General features: G+C 39.9%; 4 protein-coding genes and 1 long non-coding RNA gene across 5 annotated transcripts; 2 read left to right on the forward strand and 3 right to left on the reverse strand.

The window, feature by feature from the left end:
* Positions 1–377: 377 nt before the first annotated feature.
* On the reverse strand, positions 378–5571 carry LOC116694141 (tripartite motif-containing protein 16). Its single transcript, XM_032523636.1, has 6 exons — positions 4942–5571; positions 4252–4347; positions 2691–2936; positions 1725–1875; positions 1561–1623; positions 378–1148 (listed from the first exon to the last, which is right to left on the reverse strand). The coding sequence occupies exons 1-6, from the start codon at positions 5509–5511 to the stop codon at positions 616–618; spliced, it is 1659 nt and encodes a 552-aa protein (XP_032379527.1). The 5' UTR covers positions 5512–5571; the 3' UTR covers positions 378–615.
* LOC116694145 (uncharacterized) lies at positions 4158–22838 on the forward strand. The gene is made up of 3 exons (XR_004333077.1): positions 4158–4172; positions 14245–14246; positions 22749–22838. It is a non-coding gene; the product is annotated as an uncharacterized LOC116694145 (long non-coding RNA).
* On the reverse strand, positions 6986–9857 carry LOC116694143 (E3 ubiquitin-protein ligase TRIM47). Its single transcript, XM_032523637.1, has 6 exons — positions 9102–9857; positions 8894–8989; positions 8541–8774; positions 8306–8462; positions 8162–8206; positions 6986–7948 (listed from the first exon to the last, which is right to left on the reverse strand). The coding sequence occupies exons 1-6, from the start codon at positions 9651–9653 to the stop codon at positions 7428–7430; spliced, it is 1605 nt and encodes a 534-aa protein (XP_032379528.1). The 5' UTR covers positions 9654–9857; the 3' UTR covers positions 6986–7427.
* mthfs (5,10-methenyltetrahydrofolate synthetase (5-formyltetrahydrofolate cyclo-ligase)) lies at positions 10972–12179 on the forward strand. Its single transcript, XM_032523638.1, has one exon. It carries the CDS (start codon positions 11212–11214, stop codon positions 11812–11814), a length of 603 nt encoding a protein of 200 aa, XP_032379529.1. The 5' UTR covers positions 10972–11211; the 3' UTR covers positions 11815–12179.
* Positions 14261–27838, reverse strand: agbl2 (AGBL carboxypeptidase 2). Its single transcript, XM_032523634.1, has 23 exons — positions 27214–27838; positions 26712–26837; positions 26151–26324; positions 25803–25910; positions 24992–25139; positions 24319–24574; positions 23235–23636; positions 22245–22387; positions 21549–21708; positions 21209–21335; positions 20898–20998; positions 20530–20642; positions 20339–20417; positions 20064–20186; positions 19462–19542; positions 19270–19368; positions 19046–19115; positions 18782–18925; positions 18639–18669; positions 18304–18530; positions 18052–18187; positions 17635–17844; positions 14261–16048 (listed from the first exon to the last, which is right to left on the reverse strand). Exons 2-23 carry the CDS (start codon positions 26821–26823, stop codon positions 15967–15969), a joined length of 3126 nt encoding a protein of 1041 aa, XP_032379525.1. The 5' UTR covers positions 26824–26837; positions 27214–27838; the 3' UTR covers positions 14261–15966.
* Positions 27839–27897: the final 59 nt, after the last annotated feature.

A 27897-nucleotide genomic window follows, 5' to 3' on the forward strand; every position in this document is an offset into this window, starting at 1 on the left:
AGATGTGCTCTTAATTTAGCATTATGTAGTATATAGTATCAGGCTTGAATGGAGAGTATTCTATAATACAGCATGAAGAACAAAATAAAGAAATATGGTTTAAAGTCTTAAAATGAAACAATGTAAAGTTTGTTGAACAACATTATGCAACATAGGTGCATCTTATATGAAAGAAAACAACAACTGAACAGGGTCTTTTGATGGTTTAGCAACATTTAAGAGAAAAAAGCCAAAATATAACAGAAGAAATAGTTTTGTCTTTGATTCATAATCAGATTATATACTGTATGTACAGTATATATATATATATATATATATATATATATAATAATACACACACAGTAGACACACACTCACAGTATATATATATATATATATATATATATACATCTATATGTATATGCACACAGTATATACATATACTGTACATTTGGACAGTACATACACATATATAGTATGTATTATACATACTATATACACACACAGTATCTATATTATATATGTACATATATATAATATGTATATATATACTGTACATACATACAGTAGATATATATAAAATATATATATCCTATATATAATCCTGCATCTAGCCTGTATTAAATGTAGCCTGGCCTATATGTTGCATATTTTCAGAGTTGAACCTGAATCAACAGAAAACCCAGGATGGAGAGGTTCAGTGAAGGTGGTCTGGATTTGGTGCAGCCGCGTCATGCTGCCAGAGTCCGACTCAACACCGTAGAATCCCAGCGTTCCTTCATCGTAATCAAGGTGGATGCCCACCCTGCGGGAGAGAACCGGAGGAATCTGGCCTTTGTGAAGATTATTGTGCCAAAACGTGCACCCGGACGGAGAGCAGGTTAATTTCCAGGAGAGATCGTTGTGCCCAAAACAGCAATCTTTCCCCGAACCCTTTCTTCCGATGCCTTTGTACGACACAGCCAAATCCACAATGCCTCCGTCCCACTCCACCTCCCAGTAGTGGCTGCACTGAAGGCCAGTTTTGCACAAAGCCTGGTGATAGAAGGTAAATCTGTCGGGGTGATCCGGATGAGCCTGGTCCCTGTCCCCCCATGATATCTCTCGGTTTCTGTCAGACAAGCAGAGACATGCAGCTACAGTGTTGGGGTCCACCTCCACTGTGGAGTCTGCAGGAACACATGAAACACTTGTTAGGCTGGGAAAGCTTTCGCATGCTCCATAAAAAGGGAATTTACATCATGCTTAATAACTTAAGACGAAGAAAAGCCTGGAGTGATTGGAAATTCAAAACAAATTATAAAAGGTGCTCTTTGGAAACTGAACGCAAAACTTCAAAAGACAAAAAAAAGAGCCAAGGCACTCTTATTGTGAAAAAATGAAGAAGCCAAGAAAACCTGGAGAAGGCCGCTTTGTGCCGATCAGCCCAGTTCTTATTTTTATTGTGAAATTTCTATAAAAAATAACCATTTAAAAGAAAATATCACAAGAAGAGCGCCTTGGACCTATTTTCTCTTTACCTTTATGATTTGTTTTGAACTTCCGTGCACTCCAGACTTTTCTCATTAACATCATGCTTACTCTTATATCTGGTCAACAGGTATCTCCTTGGTGTTTCCTCACACAGCCTTGGCTTTTTGGACACTGTGATGAAAAGAAACACACACTGATTTAGTCAGTCTTAAGAAAAACTATAAAGACTAGACTAATGATGAGGTTTAGAGATCCAGACTGGTCACACTTACACAGATCTTCTTCACAATGACTCAATAATTCCGTCTTTTCTTTGTCGCACATGTTTCCCAGTTTAGCAGTCTGTGCTGTGACAAATTCCAAGATGTCAGGTCTGCCATGCGGGTCTGTGAACACAGGGAGGTCACCCAGGGCCTTGCAACCCTGCAAATGGCGTGAAATATACAGTACATTGTGTGATTTAAAAAATTTGTAACCCTCCCGTTGTCCTCGGGTCAAATTTGACCCCTTTAAAGACTGTCTACATCTGAAATATGGGTTTCTTTTTAACCAAATTACCACAAAAAAATGGATTGGATTCCATGCAACGCTCTTTGCAAATACAATTGATCACTTTCATTCCTCTGATCTTAACTATTAGTCTAAATAAATCATAATTTCTGCTTTTTTAACTCAAATAGTAGGTACGTAAAACAACATTCTCTCAACATTAGAGCAGCTTCCTCTATTGAGAGTTTTAAATCAATTTTAAAAACTCACCTTTTTACACAAGCTGAGCTGTGACATTCTATTGGTATTGTTTTGAGCAAAGTTTTTTATCTGTTATCTGTTTTGGGCACTCTGTTTTAGATGGGTTTTTCCGGTTATTTGTTATGCTTTCATCTTATGTTGTTATCTATATTTCTACAGCACTTTGGGGCAGTAGTGACTGTTTCTAAATGTGCTATAGAAATAAAATTTGACCTTGACCTTGTACAATTCTACATAAAATAAGAATAACCCTCACTCATGGTTCATGGAATTCATGGTTAATAACAACCATCAATTCCAAAAAGTAGTGTAAAACTAGTGGTAGTAAGGTGGTGTTAGTGAAAACTAAAAAACAAGTCTGAAAAGGGACCAAAATGTCCAATTGTTGTCCGTTTTTGACCCGGGAGGACAACACAAGGGCGGAATGTAGCAGCAACAATGTGACAGAAAATGGCATATACTTCCAAAGACTAGAAACATGTCCTCACCTGCAAAAACTGAATGGGATCCTCTGTTAGTGAAAGCTGGTTGAGTTCTTCCTCCCTCCTCCTCAGCTCCAACACCTCACGCTGCAGTTGCCCGAGGCGACTGTTGGTCCAGTCCACTCCAGCTTTCTCCGCTTGTCCAACTTTGTCTCTCATCTCAGAGCGCTTCCTGTCCACAGAGCGGACAAACAACCGAATGCGTTCCACACACAGTCGCTCGATGTCATCGCACGCCTTCCATGCAGCATCCTTGGAGAAAACAAGCAAAACATAAGTCCTGATAATGACATATGGTGACTGATAATATTTTGAACTACAGTCTATTTATGCTACTTTACACCTCCTTCAGTTACTGCAAAATGTGATAAGTAACTGGATTTTTTTTTTAGAGCTTTACTTTTTCCATTGTCTTGCATTGGCGGACCTTCTTCCACAGCACGTGGAGGAGGGACTGGCTAGTCCACGCTGCATTCCGGGATGGGAGAAAAACGCGCTTTGGTTTACTGGCATTTCTTTAAACCAATCACAATCGTCCTGGGCGGCGCTAAGCTCTGTACAGAGCAACAGCGCCTCTGCAAAATAGTCTTGGATTCCACCAGACTCCGATTGGACAGATAGTCTAGCTAGCTGTCTGGATTTACCCTTCAGAGATCTGAGGACCAGGTAACCATACATCCATCCAAGATTAGAACACCAACACAAAGAAAGTGGAAGGTAATGGACATCTGGCCTAAATGAGGGACATTCGGCGGAATTTCCTGCGGCACTGGAGCACTCCTGGAAGCGGAACGTCGTGTACAAAGACTCTAGAATTCTATTCATTTTGTAACACTTTCTAAACATAGTTAAGCATTGAGACTATTGCTGAATTATTATTTAGTCGGAGTTCTGACTAGAAAGTCAGAAAATAAGACACCACTTATGCCATATTACGATATTACCATCCATCCATCCATCTTCATCCGCTTATCGGGTCGCGGGGGCAGCAGCTCCAGTAGGGGACCCCAAACTTCCCTTTCCCGAGCCACATCAACCAGCTCCGACTGGGGGATCCCGAGGCGTTCCCAGGACCAGGTGGGGAGATATGATCTCTCCACCTGGTCCTGGGTCTTCCCCGAGGTCCTCTTCCCATACGATATTACGATATCCAAAATTTAAGACGATATCTAGCTTCATATATCAATGTCGATATAGTATCGACATGTTCCCCAGCCCTACTACCACCTACCCATTTACATTACTCTCGCTGGTGTCTGTATGCAGTCTGCATGCACCAAGCCTGGTTTCCTTCATTTCATTTTCAGCATGTTTTTCAGTGTCACATGCTCAATATTTTCAGCATTGTGCTACACTCTGCTGTCAAACACTACATGTCCAAAGAGAGATGGGAAAGTCCCAAAATCTGTTGCCTAACAGTACCCACCCACATCCCTTTCCTCTTCTCTATGACATCTGTGTTGTCAGTGAACTAGGCACTTTTCTTATGTTGTATCAACACATTGATCATAAAGAAGTGAATTGATGAATAGTAGCAAAAGTACTTGTACGTGTGAAAAGTACTCACTCTTATAGAGTCTGCAGCCTCCCTCAGTTCTGTTATTTTCCTCTCTGAATCCAGCACTCTGTCTGCAATTTCCTGTTTGGTCCCCTCCAGTCGTCTCTGTTGAAACACAAATCCATGTGACATTAACCCTTGTATTGTCCTCCCGTCAAAATTGAAAATCAGCACTTCAGTTGACTTTTTTTTCCATTATTTGTAACTTTTTCTTGCGTTTTTGTCCCTTTTTTTCAACACTTTTGACGCTTTTTTTTTCAATGTTTGTCACTTTTTTATGCAACACTAACTTATTAACTTTAGTTTTACAGTTATTGTTGGAATTTATGGTCAATAAACCTAATTTTTAGGAAACTATACCTAATGTTCAAGTTAGAAAAGCAGAACTTAGGAATTATTTAGACCAAAACTAAAGGAATGGATGTTGATGGATAACCACAGACTGGAAGATGTCAACTTTTACTCAATACTATTTCAAAACCACTTCAATGTTTTTTTCAAATGCTATAAAATTGAATAAGACGCCCCAAAATTAATGAAAGTAGAGATTTGTACTTGCCAAAGAGCGTTGTGTGGAATCAGTCATGTTATTTTGGGTAATCAAAAAGAACATTGATGTAGGAAAACGGGTCAATTTGTCCCGAGGACAACATGAGGGTTAAAAAGGGCGGGACTTTCAAATGACTTTGGATTACCTACCTGCATTTCACATTTTTCTGCTGCTACTGCCACCATGTCGTGGCCTTTGTGCTGATCCATCACACACATCAGGCATGCGAACAGCTGATCAGTGCGGCAGTAAATCTCCAGAAGTTTGTCATGACGGCCACAGAGGCTTTCTCTGACCCTGGCAGAAGCTTGAATCAGATTGTGTTTTTTCAACGGCGGCACCTCGAAGTGAGGCTTCAGATGAGTCTGACAGTACGAGGCCAAACACACGAGGCAGAACATGGAAGCTTTCCTTTTTCTCCCTGTGCAAACGTCACATTCCACATCACCAGGTGAAGCATAGGTGTCCGCGGACTTTGGACTGGGTGTCTTGTTTTCCTCCAGCAGGGCAGCCAGAAGTGTGTTCCTCTTCAGAACAGGCCTCTGGGAGAACGCCTGCCTGCACTGAGGACAGCTGTAACTCCTTCCACTGTTGTTATTTAAATCCCAGAAGGAATTGATGCATTTTATACAGTAACTGTGTCCACAGGCGGTCGTCACAGGATCCTCCAGTAGCTGTAAACAGATGGAGCAGTCGAACAGTTCCTCACCCGAAGCCATTTTCTGCTGCTCAGACTGAAGGAGTAGCTTAACTTCCGTTTCCTCTGAAGGAGTGGCTTGGCAAGCTTCTTCTTATTGGCACAGATCATGTGCTGAGTCTGAGTCAGCGTGGAACAACATACCCCACTGTTAGAGTCAAACAAGTGGAGGTTTTAAACTCTACTTGAGTCAAAGTAGGTTTCTCAACTTCATTATTTTTCAATTTATAGCTGCTCTAATCAATATGTTTCATACTAAAAAAGGGTTAAAGGAATAGGCTACATGTTGGCATACTGCAATGATCATAGTGATGAACCCCGAGTAAAATTATAAAATGATTATTATTATTACAGCAATGCTACTCAGATCCACAGAGCATTTTTGCGTATTTCAGCTGATTTTGTTGGTTTAACAGCAACTTTGCTGTTTTTGGTTCACCTTCACTACTCTCATGAACTTAATTTCCATTGAATCTTGTGAACACACATATTCACTTTTAAGTGATGGAGACCCAAATAGTGCTTAAAAGTAAGTGAATAGTGGACTTACATGTCCTCTATATTCATCAGGTGGACATAAACATGACTAAATGAATGCTAATTTCTGCTGGGTGTGTAAATAGGCAACTGCTAACTTAGCTAACGCTTTACAGCTTGTTGGGCTGCCCTCAAATGGCTGAGAAAAAATATATACTGTGGCAGGTTTAACTTTACATTCTGTTGTCCTGGGGTCAAATTTGCCCTGTTTTTAAAAGTTTCTACATAACATATTTGGGATTCTTTAATCCAAATTGTCCAAATATTACATGGATGGTTCCATATAACGCTTCTTGCAAGTTAAATGAAGGATCAGTTCACTACTTCATTGAATTTTGGGTGTTTTATTGCCCCCCCCCCCCCCCCCCCCCCCCCAAAAAAAAAACAACAACTTCGTAATTATAATATAATTTCGTATAAATGAGGTTTCTTGACCATGAATTTGAAAAATGTGTACAGTATACTGATGATAGTGTTACAAAAAAGTAATTTCTTTTTAAAAGAAACGTCAAAAAATGATTGAAAAAAAGTATTGTAAACACATAAAAAAAAGCAATAAAAAAGAGTCAAAAAAGGGTTGAAAAAGTGTCCAAAAAAATGTTAATTTTCAGTTTTGACCTAGGAGGACAACACAAGGGTTAACCTGAGCACATTGCTTGATTATAAGAATGCATTACAAAACGTATCGAACCCCCAGTGAGTAGGATTTTTTAAAAGTATTTCTACACCACAATGAGTGTGTAGCAGCCACAGAGAGAATGTGGTAAACAACAGATCTGGGGACACTTAAGATCAATGTGCTGATATACACACTACAGTTAATTACAGGTTATTCTTTTTTTTGGTAACAAAATAATTATACAATCGCGTAACAAATTCAGTATATGCTTTAAAGCTCTATAACTTCAGAATGAATTTGCTTGTAAGGCAACTATGTGCTTCACAAATGGCCTCTACACATGTGACCATCATCATTTATTTGAATTGACAAAACCAATATATTGTTGCCTTATGTAACTAAACGCCATTGGTATACATTCATAAAGTAAGCAAACTAATATCCACACTTATCTTGACGCGCTCTCTATTTTTTTTTTTTATGAATCCATGCGTATCGCTATTTTTAAGAAAAAAAAACCTTAGTACACACCTTGATAAGATAGATAAGTTTGACTGCCGTTTTTTATATATATTTATTCTACTTCTTACACGAACAATACATTGCTGAGTTTACAGTTAAAGGGATCCATTACAGGACGAGGAACATGGAACACACACAGAAACCTCACATCAGCGCCAAATATCATTTTCAGCCTTTTCCTTGCAAAAATAAACATTTTAAAGAAAACTATCAAGGCCCTGTGGTGGAGTACTTTGAGCAACCTTGACAGTGGATGCCCTTTACTTAGATGACATTATCCTAGCTGAGGCCCCTCTGCAGACCATGAACCCAGGGTACAGAGGCTGGGAGAATGTGGTGTGAACTCTGTGCAGGAGCATCATTTGACCAGAATCAGACACGCTGTAGAAGGACAGTCTCCCCGCCTTATGGTTCAGATACACTCCTACAGTAGAGGAGCAGTGGGGGGATACTTTGGTTTTGACTCCATTATGCCAAAAGGTGCAACCAACATTTGAAAGGGAAAGGCACCAGGATTGATCTGTGTCTCCAAAGCCACTTTCATCCAGCCCTGCCCCTTTATAGCACACAGCGACCTCGACCCTGGGCCCTCGCCACGCAACCTCCCAGTAGCCAACACCCGATAAACCTTCAGTGCACAACACTTGATCGTATTGGGTAAATCTCTCTGGGTGATATGGATACCTCTGTGCTTTTTTAATCCAGCTCACTCTGCTGTTCCCCTCAGAGAGCAACAGGTTTTCAAATGCTGTGTTGGGATCCAAACTGAGGCGGCAGAAATCTGAAAGATAAAAGTTATTATAACTCAGTGTGACATAGTACATTGAAAGGAAAGCACAGATGGACGTGTTACAAAAATGACGAAAAGTGTTGAAAAAGTGTCAAAAAATTGTTCATTTTCAGTTTTGACCTGGGACGACAACACAAGGGTTAATGTGAGCACATTGCTTGATTATAAGAATTAGAATAAAAAATATATATATGACTGACTCACAAAGGGAGAACTCCTGTCTTGTCTCAGGATCAGGATCAGCTTGAACTAAAAAAACAAAAGATCATTTTGGTAAACTGGCTATTTATACAATATCACATCATTTCAGTAGATGAACAAATGATTGTAATGACGTTATTTTCTTACACGTCTGAGAAATTTCTGCAATATCTCTGGCCATTTTTTCCATTTTGTCTCTCAAAACAGAAATAGCCTTTGTCACAAAGTCAAAAGGTGTGTGTGGAAGGATGTCGAAACCAGACCACTGGTCAGGTTCCGGACAGTCCAAAATGGACTGGCAGCTCTAGAAACGTGAAAAGAGAAACACAATATGAAGTATCGTGCCACTCTGTCAATGACCTGTGTTTGGCCGTCTGTGTACCTGCAGGAAATGAATGTGATCCTCAGTGACAGAAAGCTGCTTCAGTTCATCCTCTCCCTTTCTCAGCTCAGAGATGTCCTTCTCCAGCCGATCCACGAGCGCCTCAGCTCGGCTCACCGCAGCCGTCTCCTGAACTCTGATCAGCTCTCTCACAGTACTACGCCTTTTATCTGCCATTTGGACTATTTCAGTATAGGCCTTCTCATTTTCATCACCAGCTGCATCCACAGAACACTGACGGCAGAGATAAAAATACAAAATGTCTGTGTCGTTACTCTGAAATGTAAGGGATACAGGACACGTTTCTTTAACATGCATTTAAGTCAGATGAGAAAAAGTACAAAACAAGTCACCTGCAGTGCTTTCACTTTCTGTCTCAGCTGCCGCAGCTGCTTCTGTTTCTCCTGGATTCCCTGTTGGTATCTTTGTTTTTTCTTTCCAAACAGTTTCTGAAAAGAAAATCATATTGTGTTTGGGCAAAACAAAATCGTCTTACTATATTAACAAGACGTTCCGATTTTTGCCGCAATACGACTTTGACAATTGCAAAATTATCCATACTTGTTTCTCTTTTCTCTCCGCTGCAGCTGAGACGGTGTCATGACCTTTGTGCTCATCCATCACACAAAGCAGGCAAATGCATTGGCCATCGCTGCGGCAATAGACTTCGAGAAGCTTGTCGTGCTTAGAGCAGATCTTATCTTGTATGGAGGCAGAGACTTCCACCAGCTTGTGCTTTTTGAAAGCAGCAGACACGTAGTGGGGCTGCAGATGAGTTGCACAGAACGAAGCCAGACACACCAGGCAAGACTTGACAGCTTTCAGCTTCTTCGCAGTGCAGACATCACACTCCACATCCACTGGGTGGTGTTCTTCTGGGGACATTTTCTCTGCCAAATCAGCCAGCACTGTGTTCTTGTTCAACACAGGTCTGGGGGTGTATGTGCGTCTACACTGGGGACAGCTGTAAACACCACAGCGATCCTCCTGGTCCCAGTAGGCATTTACACAGTCCATGCAGTAGCTGTGGCCACATTGGAGAGTCACAGGTCTTCTCAGTATATCCAAGCATATCGAGCAGGATAAAGAACCTGGCTCTTTGCTTGCTGCCATCTTCAGCACTCCCTAAGTTTCGTTTTCTGTGAAAACAAAAGTAGGCCAGCTGTTGTATGGGATGTGGTTTAACCCTGTTAAGCCCAGAATGGGCCTCCTAATCACACATTCGACTAAATTCACACAATTGTCTGTCTAGCTAGCCGAAGATATCCTAATTATCATTCTAAAAGGACAGCAGGACTTAGAAAGCCTTAAAAAACGTTTGCAGATTTTTTTCTTTACACTTTCAGGCGACAAGTGATGTAGCCTACTGTCGCAAAATGACGGTTGATCTCTGTGGTTTCCTCAGTCTTAAAAGTAGAGAACTCCCAAACACCTAAGGTATGTTAGCCACACATAAATCTGACAAAACTAAACTAAGAACAGAGCAACTTCAACAATGAAAACACGTTTATGTATGTAAAAACAGCAAATGTAATTTCCACTTTGGGGAAAAAAATATAGCCTATTATAAATCTAAATACTGTGCAGCTTGTAGGATTTATATTGATCATTTTTATTTACATTTTAAAATAATCATTATGCTACATTTAAAATAATTTTGTAAATAAATGTATAAGCACAAACTATAAATTGCAAAGTAAAATATAACAAGTCAACAATGTAAAATAAACCTAAGAAAATGAGGCTGGTAAGGTAACGTTAGCCCATCAGTGTGTTAAACTAGACATGTATTAATAAAACACAAGTAAATGTATCTTAACAAAGTTGGCTAGTAAAGGAGTATTTTTTGTGTGTGAATCATAGACTGTTAATATTAATATACAGGCTGAATCCATTCTTTTACTACTTTCTCTTTCTCCCAGTTTTTGTTATATTTCTTCCCGTATTTCGCCAGTATTAACCAGTAAAAAAATGTAATTGCCCTGCTCTGCCTCTGATTGGCTAGTACTCGTTGCCATCTCGGTCAGAGCCAATTAGAAGCATGAAGTGGGCGGAGAATAACTGCTATCTCCTGTGTGTATGGGGAAAGGGGAGAGACCGAGGAAATGGACAAGACAAACTCCTACGTTAAAATAACCACTGCTTGACAACTTATTTTGGAGCTGGGAACAAACCCAAACAAGCTACTACACTTTAGAAACAAGCCCCAAAAAACGCGACTATCAATATTTGTTAGCAACTTTATTGGAAAAACAAGCACAAAGTCACTTATAATAGACGAACTTGGCAACACTGCTCGGCTCGCGCATAGACAGTTAAAGAAGGGCTCGCGGTGGCCCATGTACTGATTGATTCTACCACCACTCCAGTAGAGGCGCTAATGAGGAGTGAGTCGGTTCTTTTTCTTTGACGTATGAAACTCTAATTCCCGGTTCAGTGTCACGAGTCGGTTTATTAACCAGCTCTTCGGTCAGTTCCATAGTTCCATAGCGTATGGCACTCTATTTCCCGGTTCAGTGTCACGAGTCGGTTCAATTAACCGGCTCTTCGGTCAGTTCGTCAACACCATTCACTTCACGTGACGTCGCATTTCCCTGAAAACACGCTCGTGTCTACTCTCTTCGTATTTACGGTCTCTGTTTATTCTGCGTGAAAAGTTTACCAGAGAAGAATGGCCGCCGTGCGAGCAGCAAAGCAAGCTCTGAGGAAAGAAATAAAGCGACGGGTCGCAGCGTTGAGTGACGAGGAGAAACAACGACAGTCTCTCGTGCTGTCCCGGCAGCTGTTCAGACACCCCAAGTATGTGTCCTGTAAGAGGATTGCGGTGTTTCTCAGCACGGGTGATGAGGTGAGCACTGAGGAAATCATCAAAGACGTGTTTAAATGTGGTAAAAGCTGCTTCATTCCCAGATATCAGAGCAGCAGCAACCATATGGACATGTTGAAGCTCAACAGTCTGCAGGACATCGAGACGCTGCCTCTGACGTCATGGAACATCAGACAGCCTGCTGAAGAAGACACCAGCAGAGAGGAAGCACTTTCTACAGGAGGTCTGGACCTGATCTTGATGCCAGGCCTGGGGTTTGACGAGTCGGGGAAGCGTCTGGGACGAGGGAAGGGCTTCTATGACGTATACTTGGAGCGCTGCATCAGACACCCTCAAGGAAAGCCCTACACCATCGCCTTATCCTTCAAGGAGCAGCTGTGTCAGGAAATCCCAGTCGACGACAATGATGTGCTCATAGATGAAGTCCTGTATGAGAAGGGGGAGTAATCAGTCATCAGTGGTGGTCCATGAACTCAGTTTTGGGTTCAATGGCTAGACTACATGCCAAAGTGAGCCAATGGTTCAACCTGTCCTTTCAATGAAACATTAATAATAGACGCTCAATGCAGACATGTTGCCTTGTTGTAGCAGGACACATCACCTGGCATGGCATTATACAGATTAAGCGACTAATTCAATGGCTGTATTGATATTTGTGTTGAAGGTGCTGAAACCTGGTTTCGTGCCATATGTGGTGCGGACGTTGCCATAAAGAGCTACTAGGTTTTGCTAATCACTTAAAATGAAGAAGTACACATTAATGGACAATTAAATGAAAAGAAGTGCAATTAAAGCTGTATTGGGAAATGCAATAAAAGGAAAGAAGCATGAGTGTAGTTCCAAATTGCATATTTGCCATATATGCTGCCATTACAGAGTATGTACTGTTGCATGCAGTATGCATACAGTTGGGACATGCTACTTTTTCATTATATTACATTACTTTAACCCTTGTGTTGTCTTCCCGCCTAGCTGCAAATCTTTGATTTTCAGTGTCAAAATTTCAAATGAAAAACCTTTTTATCAACATTTTGGTTGTATTTTTTTACCCTTTTGTGTCTTTACCCCAATGTTTTCGTCAGTTTTTCAACGTTTGTTGACGTTTTCTGAGCAATGTGAAATCTTTATGGTTTTTTCCCCAAATTTTGAAAGCTTTTTTTTTTTTTTTACATTTGTCACTTTTTTTGACATTTGTGTCAGTTTGGGATTTTTTTCAAATTTTTGTGTAATGTTTTTTTCATTTGTTCACATTGTAGTCAATTTTATTGACCTGGGTTTTTGTTTTTTTACATTTGTCACAGATAATTTTTTTTATCCAAATGCTATAAAATTTACAAAAAACACCCAAATTCCATTAAAGTAGTGAACTGATTATTTATGTAACTTGTGAGGAGTGTTGTAAGGAACCATCCACGAATGTGTGATATAAAAACTTTTTGAAAAGGGATCAAATTGGACCTGAAAACAGGAGGGTTAAGCATCCTGGCATTTTTGGCATAGTGCATGTGACATAGTACTGGAACATGCTAAAACAATTTCTGGCATAATAAACAGTATTGTTGTATAGGTATTGGAACACAGGGATCATTTCCTTCTTCTCTCCCATGCTTTGTGGCGTGAGGGACTAAGACGCAAGTGAGGAAAATGTGGATACAATTTAGAGACGTCCACAAAAAATGTTAACTGAGACTGAGGTAGAGCTGGGCAATATATCAAATATTGATATCATGATATGAGACTAGAAATCATCTTAGATTTTGGATAGTGTAATATGGCATAAGTGTTGTCTTTTCCTGGTTTTAAAGGCTGCATTACAGTAAAGTGATGTCATTTTTCTGAACTTAACAGACTGTTCTAGCTGTTCTATTGTTTGCCTTTAGCACCAATAGTCAAAAATATTGTGATATTTGATTTTCTCCATATCGCTCAGCCCTAGAATGAGGTCATGGGTGTGATTTTTTTTTTTCTTCTGGCAAGTTACAAAACCAGCCACATCACGTTGGCCTTCACCTGCTGCCTCCTGGCCGTTCACCCCAAATGTCAATGTAAAGTACAGGAAGCGGTGGATGATTTGTTGTGTCACGTTACTGATCGATGCACACTCATTTTCTGCAACTACTTAAACATAAGATTTTAGTTTTTGACTGTAAGAATTTACCTCTCATCTCATGACGAGACAACACACACACTCTGTTTTATTTTTGCTTATAACCTTATACTCATGCTGAATTTATCATTTTGCTGAGCGTGGTTCAGTGGACTGCTGTGGTGCTAGGGTGCCCTGGGATGATCAGCTGGTTTACGTCCACTCTCCGATGCCCTGAATGCCAAAGACACAGGAAAAGTCATTCATTTTTTTTAGTCTATCTATCTCTATATCGATATAGATATAGAGATAGATAGATACTTTATTTAGGCATCCAGTAGCAAGACAACCATGACACAACAAACACATATACACACATATATCACACATACATAAGAATAAAAATAAAAATCACTCACAGAAATGCAATGACCATGATAAGGTAAGATACTATGGTAGACTGTGTGCAATAGTGATAGAGCAAAAGTGAACAGTGCAGGGATTGAACAGTGTGCAGTAGAACAAATATAGACGAAATATGAAAAATGCTTATAAAATGTAAACATAATAACCTATAAACTGACTGACCGAATAAGAATAACATATATTTATTAAAGCAGTAGCCTACGTAGACAAAACGAGACAATGAGCCAACAGAGGAACCAAGAGGACATTTCTTCCTCTTTGTTTTTAACCAAAAGAACACTTTTCCTGCGAGATCTGAGCGGAACGCGAGATTTCTTTGGTGTCCATGGAAACGACGGTAGCTGAGCGTCTTCAGTGAGGAAGAGGCGTTGTGTGTTTTTCCCTCCTGGTGATGTGTGTTTAGGCAGCCTTTTCCACGATGGAGCTGTCGGAGACTATCAGAAAACGTTTAGAGGACTTTTCCCGGACTGTGTTATTTGACCAGAGTCGGACTCAGCCTTTCACAACAGACAATGACACGTTTTTGCCACACGGTAAACTCACGAGGGCAGATAACGTGAACGTTATGGGCAAATTAGCATTATATTAACGTAGTTAGCTAGCTAGCTAACAGTGAGATATGTTGGTCTCAAACATAGGCTTACAGCAGCTGGAATTGTGTGTCCATTCCATGGTGTTCTGTTGGTTTCTTTTCAGACAAGCGGGTTCTGTCTAGTCTCCACCTCCAGATGTCTCTGTACTTTAACATGTGGTTCTTCCCCTTGTGGTGGATCAGTGTAACTGTAATGCTGCACCTCAAGGTAAGTCAAACACGCACACACACACACACACACACACACACACACACACACAGAGAGAGAGAATGACATGTGAAATACTGGTATCATTATATACTATACTTAACCCTCCTGTTGTCCTCAAGTCAAATTTGACCCCTATAAAAATGTCTATATCTGAAATATGGGTTTTGTTTTTAACCAAATTACCACCAAAAATGGATTGGATTTCATACAACGCTCTTTTATTCCTGACTAAACTCATCTGTACGTTCTTCTGATCTTAACTATTAGTCCAAATAATTCATAATTTCTGCTTTTTTTAAACTCAAATATTAGGTACAATTCTATATAAATGAGGGTTATTGACCATGAATTCCAAAAAGTAGTGTAAAACTAGTGGTAGTCAGGTGGTGGTAGTGAAGTCTGAAAAAGGAACAAAAAATGTCAATTTTTGACCCAGGAGTACCGTACAAGGGTTAATCAATCACCAGACATTAATCCTAATGCTAACCCCTTCATTATAATTACAACAAGTGTACAGAGATGAAATAATTAAATTCCAAATTAAATTAAAGACAGATTTGGCCCTCAATATACATTTCCCATTGTCAGACTAACGTTACATAACCATTGTTGCTGATTCTGAGTTAAAACTCAGCTCAAGTTAAAGTTCACTGTGCTGAGATGGACGTGATTCGCCACTTCTGTTTTTAACATCAAGTAATTTCATCTTTTAAATGATGTATGACTTTAGGAGTAACCTAAACACAAAACTAAACTAAGGGAACAAATGATCCTGAAAAGCTGATAAATGTTGTGATAAATGTACAGTAATGTCTTCCTGTTTTTTTCCATTTGTTTTTTTGGGTCAAACTTTTGTTGGTACATTTTTGTAACTTTTTGTCACCTGATGTTTTGGAGCTTTTCCCGATGTTTTCGTCAGTTCCCCCCCCCCCCAAAAAAAAATCTGTGTTTTTTAAAATGTTTTTGAAGCTTTTTCTTTCACTTTTTTCATAGTTCTTTTACCCTTTTTTAAACGCCATAACAATAAATAAAACACCCATCTTCAGTAAGAGTAGTGAACTGATCATTTATTTTACTTGTGAAGACCGTTTTTTGACCGTTTTGAAAATGGGTTAAATTTGACCTGAGCCCAACAGGAGGGTTAATTGTCAAGATTAGACCTGAGAAACAAGTCAGACTATTTCATAAAAGCCCATTTGAATAAATCACGTTCATGTAATTTCAGTTAATTTGCCTGAATTGTTGTAATTGTTATTTCTTCCAGTATCCTGTCTTGCCAGACTACTACAAGTTCATCCTGGTCACTGTTCTCATCCTGATGACTCTGATCGAAGCCATTAGGCTCTTTCTGGGATATGCTGGGAACCTGCAAGAAAAGGTAATAGTCAAAGTAGAATACACGCAACAAACGCAAAACAAGTCCAGGCCAGAGATTGTAACTCATGTATGTGTTTGTGGAAGGTCCCAGAGTTGGCTGGATTTTGGCTGCTGAGCATCCTGCTGCAGTTTCCACTAATTCTGTTCCTGCTCTTTAACGAAGCCATTCTCATCCAACCCCTGGAGAGAGGTGTTCACATAGTTCTCGCCTTATTCATACTCACACAGGTACATTAACATTCCTTCTCAAAACTGACTGTTGTAATTCTACCATTTATAACCTCCATATACCTACAGTGTTGCTCATAAGTTTAGGATCCCATAATAAAGTTGACTAAAAAGAGGAATAAAAAAAATCATCTTTTGTAAATAGATCTTGATGCCTTTAGTAAAAAAAAAGGAAAAATCCAACCTTTTTAAGGACACCAATTTTCTTTGTGAATGAATAATGTATTGTAAATAAATAAATGTTCTTCCTTAAAATACAGGGGGTATAAGTATACATACCCCTATGTTAAATTCCCATACAGGCAGGCAGATTTTTTATTTAAAAGGCCAGTTATTGGATCCAGGATACTATGCATCCTGATAAAGTTCCCTTGGCCTTTGGAATTAAAATACCCCCCCCCCCCACATCATCACATACCCTTCACTATAAATAGAGATTGGCATGGGATACTTTCCATGAAATCATCTCTCAATGCAAATCAAACCAGCTATTAGTCTAACTGAAATAACACCATGGTAATCTCTACATAATTTTTTAATTTTTAGTCAACTTAAGGATGGGCATGTAAACTTATGAGCACCACTGTAAATATAATGTTACGGTGAGCATGTTTATTTTTATGTTTTTAGATTTCATCATTGGGTGATTGTCATTGATTGGATTTAAATGTTTTAATTAATGTTTTCCTTCCTGAATGATGCAGGCCCTCTCTGGTTTTGTGGCGCTCCGGAACATGGTCAGACACACAGAGAGCCAATTTCATCTCCGCCAGTTTGACTGAATTCTGAAGCTCTGACGTCTCTGCCACACCTTGAAACATCCTTACACTTCCCAGACAATATGTCATACTATGTATCACATATTCATGAGATATTTCCTTCCTCTGATTGAGGATTAAAGAGAAAAATGTTTAAACAAATTTATTTTTATATTTTTTACGCACATTATATTCAATAGGTTTGTATTCTTGTTTTTGTATGGTTGCCGTGCATAAAATGTATATAACAGAGCCTGTGTAGTAAATCTTTGTCTTACCAATATCAACAATGCAGAAAATAGAATTTGAATGTAATTTTTTAGTTTCCAGAGGGTTCCACTTCTCTTCTATTCATATTACACTGCATCATGATATCTGTGTGAATTAGCTAATAAACAGTTCAATTTTATGAAAACTTGTTTTATTTAAGGAATAGCGTTATACATTTGGAACACACATTGTGAATCGATGAAGGGGTACGTGAGTTTATCTGACAGGGCTGTTGGGGTACCTCGGACCAAAAAGGTTGGGAAGCACTTGTTTAACACATCTGTTGGAGTTCGAGCAAACGTCATAGTCTTAGCCCTACCGTGGGGCAGACTGTGATGATCTTGTGACCATTGCTGCAGTTATTTGGCTTTCTCTTCCAGAGTAATGGTGCCTGATGTCCTTAGCCTGAAGCCTACCAAGGGTGCCACTCTTAGGACGTGCAAGTTCCATCTTCATGAGGCCAGAAGGCTTTGACAAAGGGGATAATACACCCAGGTGCCTTTGGTCCTCCAGAGTTTCATTGCCTAGTCTGAGGTAATTAAAAAAAAAAAACAGGGAGCACAGAAAACATTTGAAAGACCATCAACGTGAGGTAAAATGTATAATACTGAATTAAAAAAAAAAAAGTAAGATATATTCATTGCAAAAAGATCAGGGCCTGTTTTTCCAATCTTTAAATGGCAGCAGCCACCTGAGCATTTAACAGAGAAAATGAGAGAGAGAGAGACAAAATTACCTGTTTCTTCTCAGGTCTATTCCCTTCTGAACAGGCACGAATAAATTGCTGCTTGATTCAGTTTCTCTAATGTCAGGGGTGAGATCTCTCCGGCTCTGCTCTCCAAGTGGTATACATTTCAACAAGGACAAATCCACTGGAATAAATGACAAAATCAGATATTAAAGCCAAAGAGGCAAGTTTACCTAAAAGTGATGCAACTCATAATAATTACAGTTTCATATCTTAGTATGTTATGTGTGCATATGAAACCTTCTGAGGAGTTTTCTCCCTGCTCCTCATTTAGTTGTTTGGTATTGGTCATGTCTGTGTGCAACGAAGAGGAATCCTCAGGCGCAAAGTCACGTTCTGAGGCCAGTAAAGAGTTTCTGTTTCTGAAAATAGGCCTGGCGTCGACCTTGTCAGTAGCGAAACTTGGCAGCAATTGCTTTCTTGGAAAAATATCTGGCATCATCTTGACGTACATGGATGAGGGAGACCTAACAAAGAGGAGACATAACACTTGAATGAACATGAATTTGAACGCACCTCAACATGCAGTTATCTACGGTCTATTGATAAGGATGCAATGTCGCTGTGAGGCTTACCTGTGGCGCGCTGCGAGGGAAGGTGGCAGACCTAAAAAACATTTGAAAGACGATGGAGACGAGTTTTACTACTAAAGAGCCACAGAAACTTAAAAAAAAAAAAATCTCAGTTCTATCTTAAACTACTGTGCATGTGGACAAACCTCTGTGGACGTTGTAGGAGATTAAGGATTGTTGGGGGCAGCGCTGCTGGCTGGAATGTACAGGATTTGGAGACAGTGGAAGAAGAGCACTCAGGTGCAGCAGCTGAGCTGAGCACCTCCACTGTCTTGTATACCCCAGATCATCTGTGTAAATAAGCCAAGTAAATTATTTGTTATGAGAATATTTAAATCTGCTTTATATTTGGAAGTCAAAAGGCAGATACAGTATTGCATTGATGATAGTGGTGTGTAAATAAATGTTACCTGTGTATGTGCTGAGATGTGGACACGCTTTTACCCTGTGATGCTGGTATGCAGCTTTCAAAGTTCTGTCCTAAAACACAGAAAAGGGCCCAAAATCCAAGTCAAAATTACAGATTGTGTTATACCAAAACAATTTGAAGTGGGTATGTGAGTGAGTGAATGTATGATATCATTGGCTAGTAATGTGCCCTAACAAGTGGTGAGGATGAGGTGATCATCTCTACCTTGACTGGCTTGCAGCCCTGCCACGGTATCACCTGAGTGACCTCCCCAGGGTGAGTGGCGGGAGGCGGGATCTCCGCTTTTCTTATCAGACCTTTTGCCTTCACAAAGACGGAAATATTTAAACGAACATGTCAGAAAATCTTCTCACTTCCCTGGCTCCTAAACATATTCACACTCTCTCAACTTCATACCTGCCATTTCTTCCAGTGTCTTCCAACAGTTCTCTCTTGGATGATCTCTTTAACTGTGTCCTCATGGGGCAGGTTGGACTCCTGCAAAGACCTTTCACTAATCAGTCTTGTTAAAAGTCAGTAACTTGACAATGGTGTGCACATGATATATTGTTATGCTTGTGTAATTATTTATAAGTTGTGTAGGCTGTGCACAAGGGGTGTCAGTGGAATGGTTGTAGGGAACTGTGAATTCTAGGGTGTTTGGGGAGAAGGTGTCAATGTTTTCTGTATGGTGGCCGGGTTAGCTCAGTTGGTAGGACAAGAGCACATATATAGAGACGTATGCCTTGATGCAGAAGGTCCAGTTTCGATTTGACAATTCCAGGCATGTCTACCCACCCTCTCTCCCCTTTCATATCTAGCGGTACTTTCCATTAAAGGCTGAAATGCCCAAAACAAATCTTAAAAAAAAGAAGTTTACTGTATGTATATTTGTGAGGCCCAGTACAGACTGTAGCAAAAAAATTTCCAGTAGACAATAAAGACTATAGATCCATATACATGAGTCATGCAAGCATTGTTCCGGTGTGCACTAATTAGTGGTTTATTTAGTCTCTTACGATATGTTTTACGCTGCTTTGCAGGACGTTTGGCTGTGTGTTATTTTTTGCTCTCTCTGGTCGCAGCGTATTTCTCTCTTTACAACTCCTCAAGCGTTTCTTCTTCTTCTTCTTCACTGTTTGCTGTGGAGGAGAGCAGGAGCATGAGGTGAACTGCTACAAGAGAAGACCCGTTTCAAAACGGCTTTTCACAAAGTGATCCAAATTTGATATTAACCCTTACAAGGAAAATAAAGCAGTCGTGATAAAAACCGACTAGGTTTATGTCAGTGTACCTCAGGGTGGGCAGTTTGTGGCTGGTTCAGTAAATGAACAGGGAGTCCATCAGAATCAGAACTATTTGAACCACTGGTGCTGTGAAAGCAAACAAGAAACCTTCACACTCAAGCTGAATGAGAGCACAAATATCTCATAGTGCCCCAGTCTGGTTTGCATGTGTATTTAAGATAGTAAATAACTATATCACCTGGTTTCCAGGTCAGACACAGAGAAGTTACAGTCAGTGCCCAAATCTTTGCCCAGCCTCTCTCTGACCTCCTTTGTCAACAACGCTGCCAGCTCTGTCAGACAGTAAGTGGTCTGAAATAAGAATTTAAATAACATAAAAAAACAGCAACACAAACACACACACTCTTTTTATACTGTATTTAAATAACTAAAAATTACTATAAATACAAAATTTATAAATAAAATTTAAAGCATTTAAATCCAGTATCCAGGTATATATTGGTGCAGACAATGTTACCTGTTCTTGGACTGATATAGAGCTTCAGCGCTGAAGGAGGCATTTATACATTTCTATATAAATTATAGATATGCTGTTTTATCTCTCACCTTTGTTGAGTCTGGGTCATAGTAATCCAGCAGGGTGTCACAAAAGCAAAAGCCAAGGGACTTCAGGTCTCGAGTAGTAAAATGTGTCCCTCTCCTGTCGCCTAATATTCAAACATATGATAGATCCTCAAGAGACAAGACATGCAAGCACACACACACACACACACACACACACACACACACACACACACACACACACACACACACACACACACACACACACACACACACACACACACACACACACACACACACACACACACACACACACACACACGCGCACACACACACGCAGGAAAGTCTGAACTCACCCAGAGTAGAGCCTCCAAAGGTGGCCTCCATAGTGTAGCTGTTTTTGATGCCTAGTCTCCACATGGCAATACGTCCTGTTCCCTCTTTACTCTTTTGCACCCGAAACTTACAGCTCTTAAAGGAGAACTAACAAAGAGAGTGATGTAGATGATGTAGTTGAAACGCTGATTATGCACAAATGAATATGAAGGAAGAAACACTGCCTCTGAAACATGGTAAATATTTGTGTAACAGATGGGTGACTGTTGAATAAGGGTGGTGTCAGGATGAAAATAGAAGCCCTATGTTACTCGGACTAAATCTAGCTTTGAAAGAGTTTTTCAAAAAGTGTGACTTTACCTTATTACTGGCATTCTTGCTCATCATTAGTGGAAAGATTCTCTCGTGCAGCTTCAGGGAAGCATCGCCTTGGTTGTTACAACCGTACATGAACACGTTGTTTTTACGGTTGTGGCCATGAAAGTCACAGTAAAGAACTACATCCGTCTCAGCCACCAGCCTGGGGAAAATACATCATAATAGGGCCAGTTCATGGCATCATCATAATTTCTCTGGCATCCAGCCATTTCCTAACCTCTTTAGACTACTATACCATTGGATCTGGAAAAGAAATGTGCCTTTTTGTACAGCTGGACTGATTTCTCCCATAAAGTTAGTGAGCAAACTTAATAACCCATCTGAGTTTTCATGTGTCTCTTTATTTTGTTCTCACATCTTCACCTTAATCCCAATTTGTCAGAGACTACAGCCCTACTAATAACTCAAACTTGTTGCTCATTAACACAAAAGTGAAATAACTGATCGTGGTGTGTTCTATGTATGCTTTGGATTAATAAATTAGACATCCCTGGTAAAATCTCACCTGTATTGTTAGCAATTTACTAGAAAAACACATTACTGTATTCATACTTCTAGAAATACATTTAGAAATGAAAAAACAAATTGCTGAATTTCTACTAAATTGCAAAAGGGCATTAAATACAAATTCTTCAATATGCAGTGTGTTTGTTTGTTCATGCATGTGTACTGTCATACCTTTCCACCATGTTTCGGGTGTGCCACACACAGGGGAAGGAATCCCTGAGCAATGTCTTGTAGTATCTGTTGAGGTCCCTGCCTGACAGAGAGCAGCGGTAATTACCCACAACCACACCATCTGGGTTCAGCATTGGCACCACCTGCAGCAACACAAATCCAAGAAAAAACAACAAACTCCAGGACAAAACCAGTGTTCAATAGCAGTATATGATATCACAACATAATATAAAACTCATAGTATAAATCTCAACACAGCCTCATCACCACTTGCAGCCCACTCACTCTAACATCTCTCCATTTGTGAATTAATAGGTCCTAAGCGCGCATGTGTGTGTGTGTGTGTATTTCAGGCCTATGTGTAGTGATTTCTAACAAAACAGAGTGTAAATTGTAATTTGGGATTAATAAACAGTATAAATTATTATTATTATTATTATTACTATTATTCACCATCAACTTCATACATTACTTTTCAGACATATCACTTGGAAGATACTAAAGCAGGGGTCTTCAACGTTTTTAGGCCAGAGACCCCTTAGCTCAAAGAGAGCCCGAGTAGGGACGCCCTACTGCATATATTGTAAACAATGGGCCAAATGGACGGAAATAGTCATTATTTATATATCATGTTTTAACCGTAAACATACATGTGGAAGGCACAGTGAATCTTTAAACCTAACTGTATAGCTACTATAGTGGCTACCTTACCTTTAGTAAACGTGTCTTTAATATGTAAATATTTCCCCCCACAAATTTATTAATAAAATATTAATATGTTATATGGGTATATTTTCAGGCGTATTTAAATAAAAAAAAAAAAAAAAACTTTCCAAAAAATATTTTTTAAAGATTATTTGGTGCCCCCCTGCACTAATTCTGAGGACCACCTAGAGGTCACGGATCCTCTGTTGAAGATCTCTGTACTAAAGTAATGATCATGATAATACTGTAAGACAGATAGGAGGCTATGAGCTTGAGAACCCTCACCTTAAAAACAAAAGTGTCCCTGAGTAGCTGAGCATCTTCCGAGTCCCCCAGCAGGAAGTCTAGCAACCCCTCCATCATCCAGGACCCGTTGGTTTCTCCAGGGTGCACTCGGGCCGTTACCACCACAGCCTTTTTTTTCCTACCCTCCACTCTGCTGCCCCCTCTGGACGTTATTGTCAACACATACACCGCATTCCCAGCAAGGCTGTGGCACAGCACCCGCAGTGTGCAGTAGGATGCAACTTTTGGGTTGGAAGAAATGCGCCTAAGGTAGCGCTGCAGGTGGGAATAGGTGTAGGGGTAGCAGTGGGCCAGGTAGCAGGTGTCTGAGTCATAAGGGAACTGGAGAGTCCAGGTGAGTGAATACAGGGTGATTATGTCACTGTTGCTGTCCTTTGTATTCTAAATAGAGACAGAGATAATGGTATTTAAGAGAGATTCAGCTTCTTCAATTATAACTGCAATTTAGTAAAGAACTACAGAAGTTTCTACATCAGTTAATTCACTTAATACAGATCTCATACTTCATTTTACCACCAACCATTTCTCAAAGCACACCATACGTTTTTAGATTTATTTTGGTTTACGGCACTTCAGTGCAAAAATCAACTTGCAATCTTGACTTCTGAATGCGGAATTCACTCAATTTGTGAAATGTCTTTTAAAGCTGGCTGCCAAAGCCCAATCTTATTCCAGTCTATGTGAAGCGGACAGTTTTTCCTTTGCTGTTTTCCTTCCAATTTAATTTCAAGTTTAAGGCCATTTGATTTTAACTACAGTCAATGTTGTCCTTTTATTCCCTTGCTTATGGCAAGATGGACTAACTCACAGGGCTTCCTTTACCTGCAATAGCATGCAGTGAAATCCTTTTTGATAGGACATAAAGATGATGTAATGAGATGATTATCTATTTAAAAAAAGTTTAAAATATCTGCAATTTCTGTTTCTTAGGCCTACTATACTCACATAAACTAAAAATGACAACTGCTGGGGAAAAAAACTAGAAACGGGGGAAGAAAATTACAGTTTACTATCAAAAGACACCCAATAAATAAAATTTCATCTTGTCAGAAAGTTCACCTACCTGATTGCTGTTACGGTAGTATCTGATATTGGAGCCAGTGCGTTGCCATCCAATCCCTTTGTCGTTGGCAGCCCTCTCAGAGTAGAGGAGTGGTCTCATACCCTGTGAATACAGGCTGCTGCTCTTCATGAAGTTGATGATGGTGAAGCGATAAGTCACTCCAGCCTTCATGTTCCTGACCCTGAAGTAGAACCACTGTGTGTGCTTTCTGGTGTACATGTCTGTGCGCAGGGTGATCTCGTAGTTATAGACACCACTGAACAGAAGAAAAAGGGGGGGGGAACTTCACCTTGAGCCACAGTAAGAACTAACAGGAATACAAATGTACCGTCATTAGTAGATTAGGCTGCATAAACGGGGCGGCTGTGGCTCAGTGGTAGAGCGGTTGCCTGCCAATCGGAAGGTTGGGGGTTTAATCCCTGGCCCTGCAGTCCCTTGTCGAAGTATCCTTGGACAAGACACTGAACCCCGAGTTGCCCCCGATGCTGCGCATCGGAGTGTGAATGTGTGTGAGTGTTTATCTGATGAGCAGGTGGCACCTTGTACGGCAGCCACACACAGTGTATGAATGTGTGTGAATGGTGAATGTCTCCTGTATGATGTGAAAGCGCTTTGAGTAGTTGTTAAGACTAGAAAAGTGCTATATAAATACAGCACATTTACATAAACTTACACTTGCACAGCCTTCTGAAGGTTCCCACTCTCAAAGCGTGACTCAAACTCAAGGGTGAAGTCTGTCTGACCATCATAAGGAGGGGCGCTCTTAATGGGCCCCCTGCTTCCTCCGACCCGGGAGCAGGTGAAATAGGGACGCTTGGTGGCTTTAAAGGGTGAGAACAACATGAAGGTGTGTGAGTGAATATCAAAAGATAAATTAGTTAACAATTTTAATAAACATGGACTTGCATTGTTTTTCAGGGAGCAGTGGCAGCGTATATCACATTTATCTAGAAAATAATGATGATAACAACAACAACAACAACACCAACACCAACAACAACAACAACTTTGATTTAATATAGCGCCTTTCATGAAACCCAAGGAGACTTTACAGAATTAGAGTGGCTATACTAAGGTTTCAGGCTTGGTGAATAAGAGGTGTTTCAGGAGTTTTTTTTAAAAACATGTCCAGGGATGAGGCATTTTGAATTTCTGCAGGGAGGGTGTTCCAGAGGGATGGGGCTGCAACACTAAAAATAATATCTAGGATAGCACAGCTAAGGGAATACACTACCCAATGGCCTAACACAATTCCCAATATTGTATATTTAACAGTAAGCAAGACTTGTGCATTGTTATAAAGCACTTACATTGTAATTAAATAAAATCTACACTTTGAAGCACTAAGGAGTTGGGTTGGGTCCTCACTATTATACAACTTTTTGCAGTAGGATGCCCTCAAATTCAAACTGGGAAAAGTGTAGCATGAAGTTACTCAAAGTATTAAGTTCCTATCGTTATCATCAGTTCATATTATTGGTTACCATGGTCAATGCAGTATACCACTTTCTCCCTCTCCTCTCCTGCTGGCATGGGTGTCCTCTCATGTCCTGTGGGCTGGTAGAAAGGCTCTGGCTCTGGGGGGTCCCACTCTACAACACACACTCTCGTTGTGACATTACATGTTGACAGTAACAGCAACAGGACATGCCAAGTTTTACACTCTGTTTTATATTTTGTTCCTTCTTTACCCGGATATGTTTTGCCAGAAGCATCTGCTCAGAATTTCCACTCATTGTCTACTCTTCGACTGATTAACACCATTGATAAGCTTTTGTGCAGATCAGTAACATACCTAGTAACATAATGGTTTCAATACAATTTAAAATTACCTATGTGATGGATGATGTCGCTGTTGACCTCACATTCTATGGGCCAACGAGGGCGAAAGATAGATGGAAAGTTAACCAGGTCCAGCGGTGCCCTGAGACTCAAAGTAGGTCGGCCACCATCAAAGTCAATGAGCAGCTGCCTGGTCCGCAGAGTCTGACTAAGGTTTCTAGATACTGAGTGGAGACATAAATCACACCTTCAATAAGTGATCTTTTTATGCTCCTGTTCTTCCACTGGTGAACTATGAATATCCATTTTTAAGCAGGTCTGCTGCTCCCTTACCTACAAGCATGTTGATTATAAGGTTTTAAGGGTTATATAATAAGGGATGATGCTGAACCTGATTGTTTTAATAAGATTAATCCCAAAAGAGCTTCTTGCATATATAATGAGCTGGAAAGCATGTACACTAGGAATTCACACTCAAAATCAAACATGAGACAGTAGTTGAACAGCAACAGGTCGACACCACATCTTTGTGGTAAAGTTACCAGTTTTAAATGCACATTTGAGCAACAGTTAAGCTACACGCACACAGTACATATGTGAAAACAGCTTACACTGCCTCCTCCTTGCTAATTCCTCCTCATCTTCCTCTGTGTTAGAGTCATTGCTGTCCGATTTGTTCAACTGGTGGGTATTCCACCAATTCCTGATAGCAGAGCCAGCCATGGTTGTTGTTTTCTCTGCGTGGTTGGAAAATAAGTAATCAATGCATACTTATCACCCCTGATGCCCAGTGTACATTGATTGTTAAGAGGAATTATGTTATCATCATGAACCAATATCAGATTTATATTTAAGCCAATTCCATTTCTCACAGAATATCAGCTATAACAAATTTGAGTCGTATAGAAATGTTATAGAACACATTAGTTTTTTTCTTCTTATTTTACAAAACATTGATGGGATGGGAGGTAACATACCATTAATGGTGAAACAAACCAATGTTGGACTGAGACATTTTTAGGATATTCTCATATTCAAAGGTCATATTCAAAACGTAACGTTGATATGTGTGAATACGCAAGAGAGACAACAAAAAAATTGAAAAAAACTCACGTGAGGTGTTGAGAGAGAAATTTCTCCCAGGCACATTCGGCTGACTTTTTGCTCTAGCGTTAGCTAAGTAAAATGCCAGAGAAAGTCTTCCTTTGCCATTTAGTACACAGTTATAAAGTTAACGTATCACTTTACAAGTTACCAGTAATGTTAGCTCGAACACAACAACTCATAAAGCAGTAACGTTACAATGTCAGTGTATTCTGCAGGTATTTCTGTATAAACTCAGAAGGTTAAATCCATAGACAGTCAAAGGTTAAATCCACCTTTTGAGACCACTCGGTCGCCATTATCACGCTCGCGAATCACTTAGCGTTACGTCAACGTAACTTGCCTTTTGCTAACATTTTTTTTAAGCTAGCTTCTTCTAAACGTTACTTCTATCGCGCCACTCTTAACTTGTACAACGATATTGGTTTTTAAAATATGTATTAATGCCTGACAGCCACTTACATTTCAATTACACAACGTAAACTGTTTTGCATGAACATAATAGCAAAAGCAACCTTAGCGTGGTACCCTCACGAAGTAAATGATGTTGCCGAGCAACCGAGCGTCTCCAACAACACCGCGGTTGCCATGGAGAAGCCTTGCCATTGAAGCAGCTCACTAGTGAAAAGGTGGGGATGGCGTTAAAGATTAAACATGATAAAACTCCAATCCAATGGTATGCTAATTAATTAA

Source organism: Etheostoma spectabile, chromosome 8 (assembly GCF_008692095.1).
Source record: "Etheostoma spectabile isolate EspeVRDwgs_2016 chromosome 8, UIUC_Espe_1.0, whole genome shotgun sequence".
NCBI classification, from domain to species: domain Eukaryota; kingdom Metazoa; phylum Chordata; class Actinopteri; order Perciformes; family Percidae; genus Etheostoma; species Etheostoma spectabile.

Coding starts and splice junctions, on each gene's coding strand:
- LOC116694141 (XM_032523636.1), bottom strand. CDS start 5,511: ATGGCTTCGGGTGAGGAACTGTTCGACTGCTCCATCTGTTTACAGCTA. Junction 1,876..2,690: donor ATCCCATTCAGTTTTTGCAG/GTGAGGACATGT, acceptor CGCCATTTGCAG/GGTTGCAAGGCCCTGGGTGA. Junction 1,624..1,724: donor TCATTGTGAAGAAGATCTGT/GTAAGTGTGACC, acceptor TTTTCATCACAG/TGTCCAAAAAGCCAAGGCTG.
- LOC116694143 (XM_032523637.1), bottom strand. CDS start 9,653: ATGGCAGCAAGCAAAGAGCCAGGTTCTTTATCCTGCTCGATATGCTTG. Junction 8,775..8,893: donor AGAAAGTGAAAGCACTGCAG/GTGACTTGTTTT, acceptor CTCTGCCGTCAG/TGTTCTGTGGATGCAGCTGG. Junction 8,463..8,540: donor ATCACATTCATTTCCTGCAG/GTACACAGACGG, acceptor TCACGTTTCTAG/AGCTGCCAGTCCATTTTGGA.
- mthfs (XM_032523638.1), top strand. CDS start 11,212: ATGGCCGCCGTGCGAGCAGCAAAGCAAGCTCTGAGGAAAGAAATAAAG.
- agbl2 (XM_032523634.1), bottom strand. CDS start 26,823: ATGGCTGGCTCTGCTATCAGGAATTGGTGGAATACCCACCAGTTGAAC. Junction 19,116..19,269: donor AGGGCTGCAAGCCAGTCAAG/GTAGAGATGATC, acceptor TCTGTGTTTTAG/GACAGAACTTTGAAAGCTGC. Junction 18,670..18,781: donor CTCCTACAACGTCCACAGAG/GTTTGTCCACAT, acceptor AATGTTTTTTAG/GTCTGCCACCTTCCCTCGCA.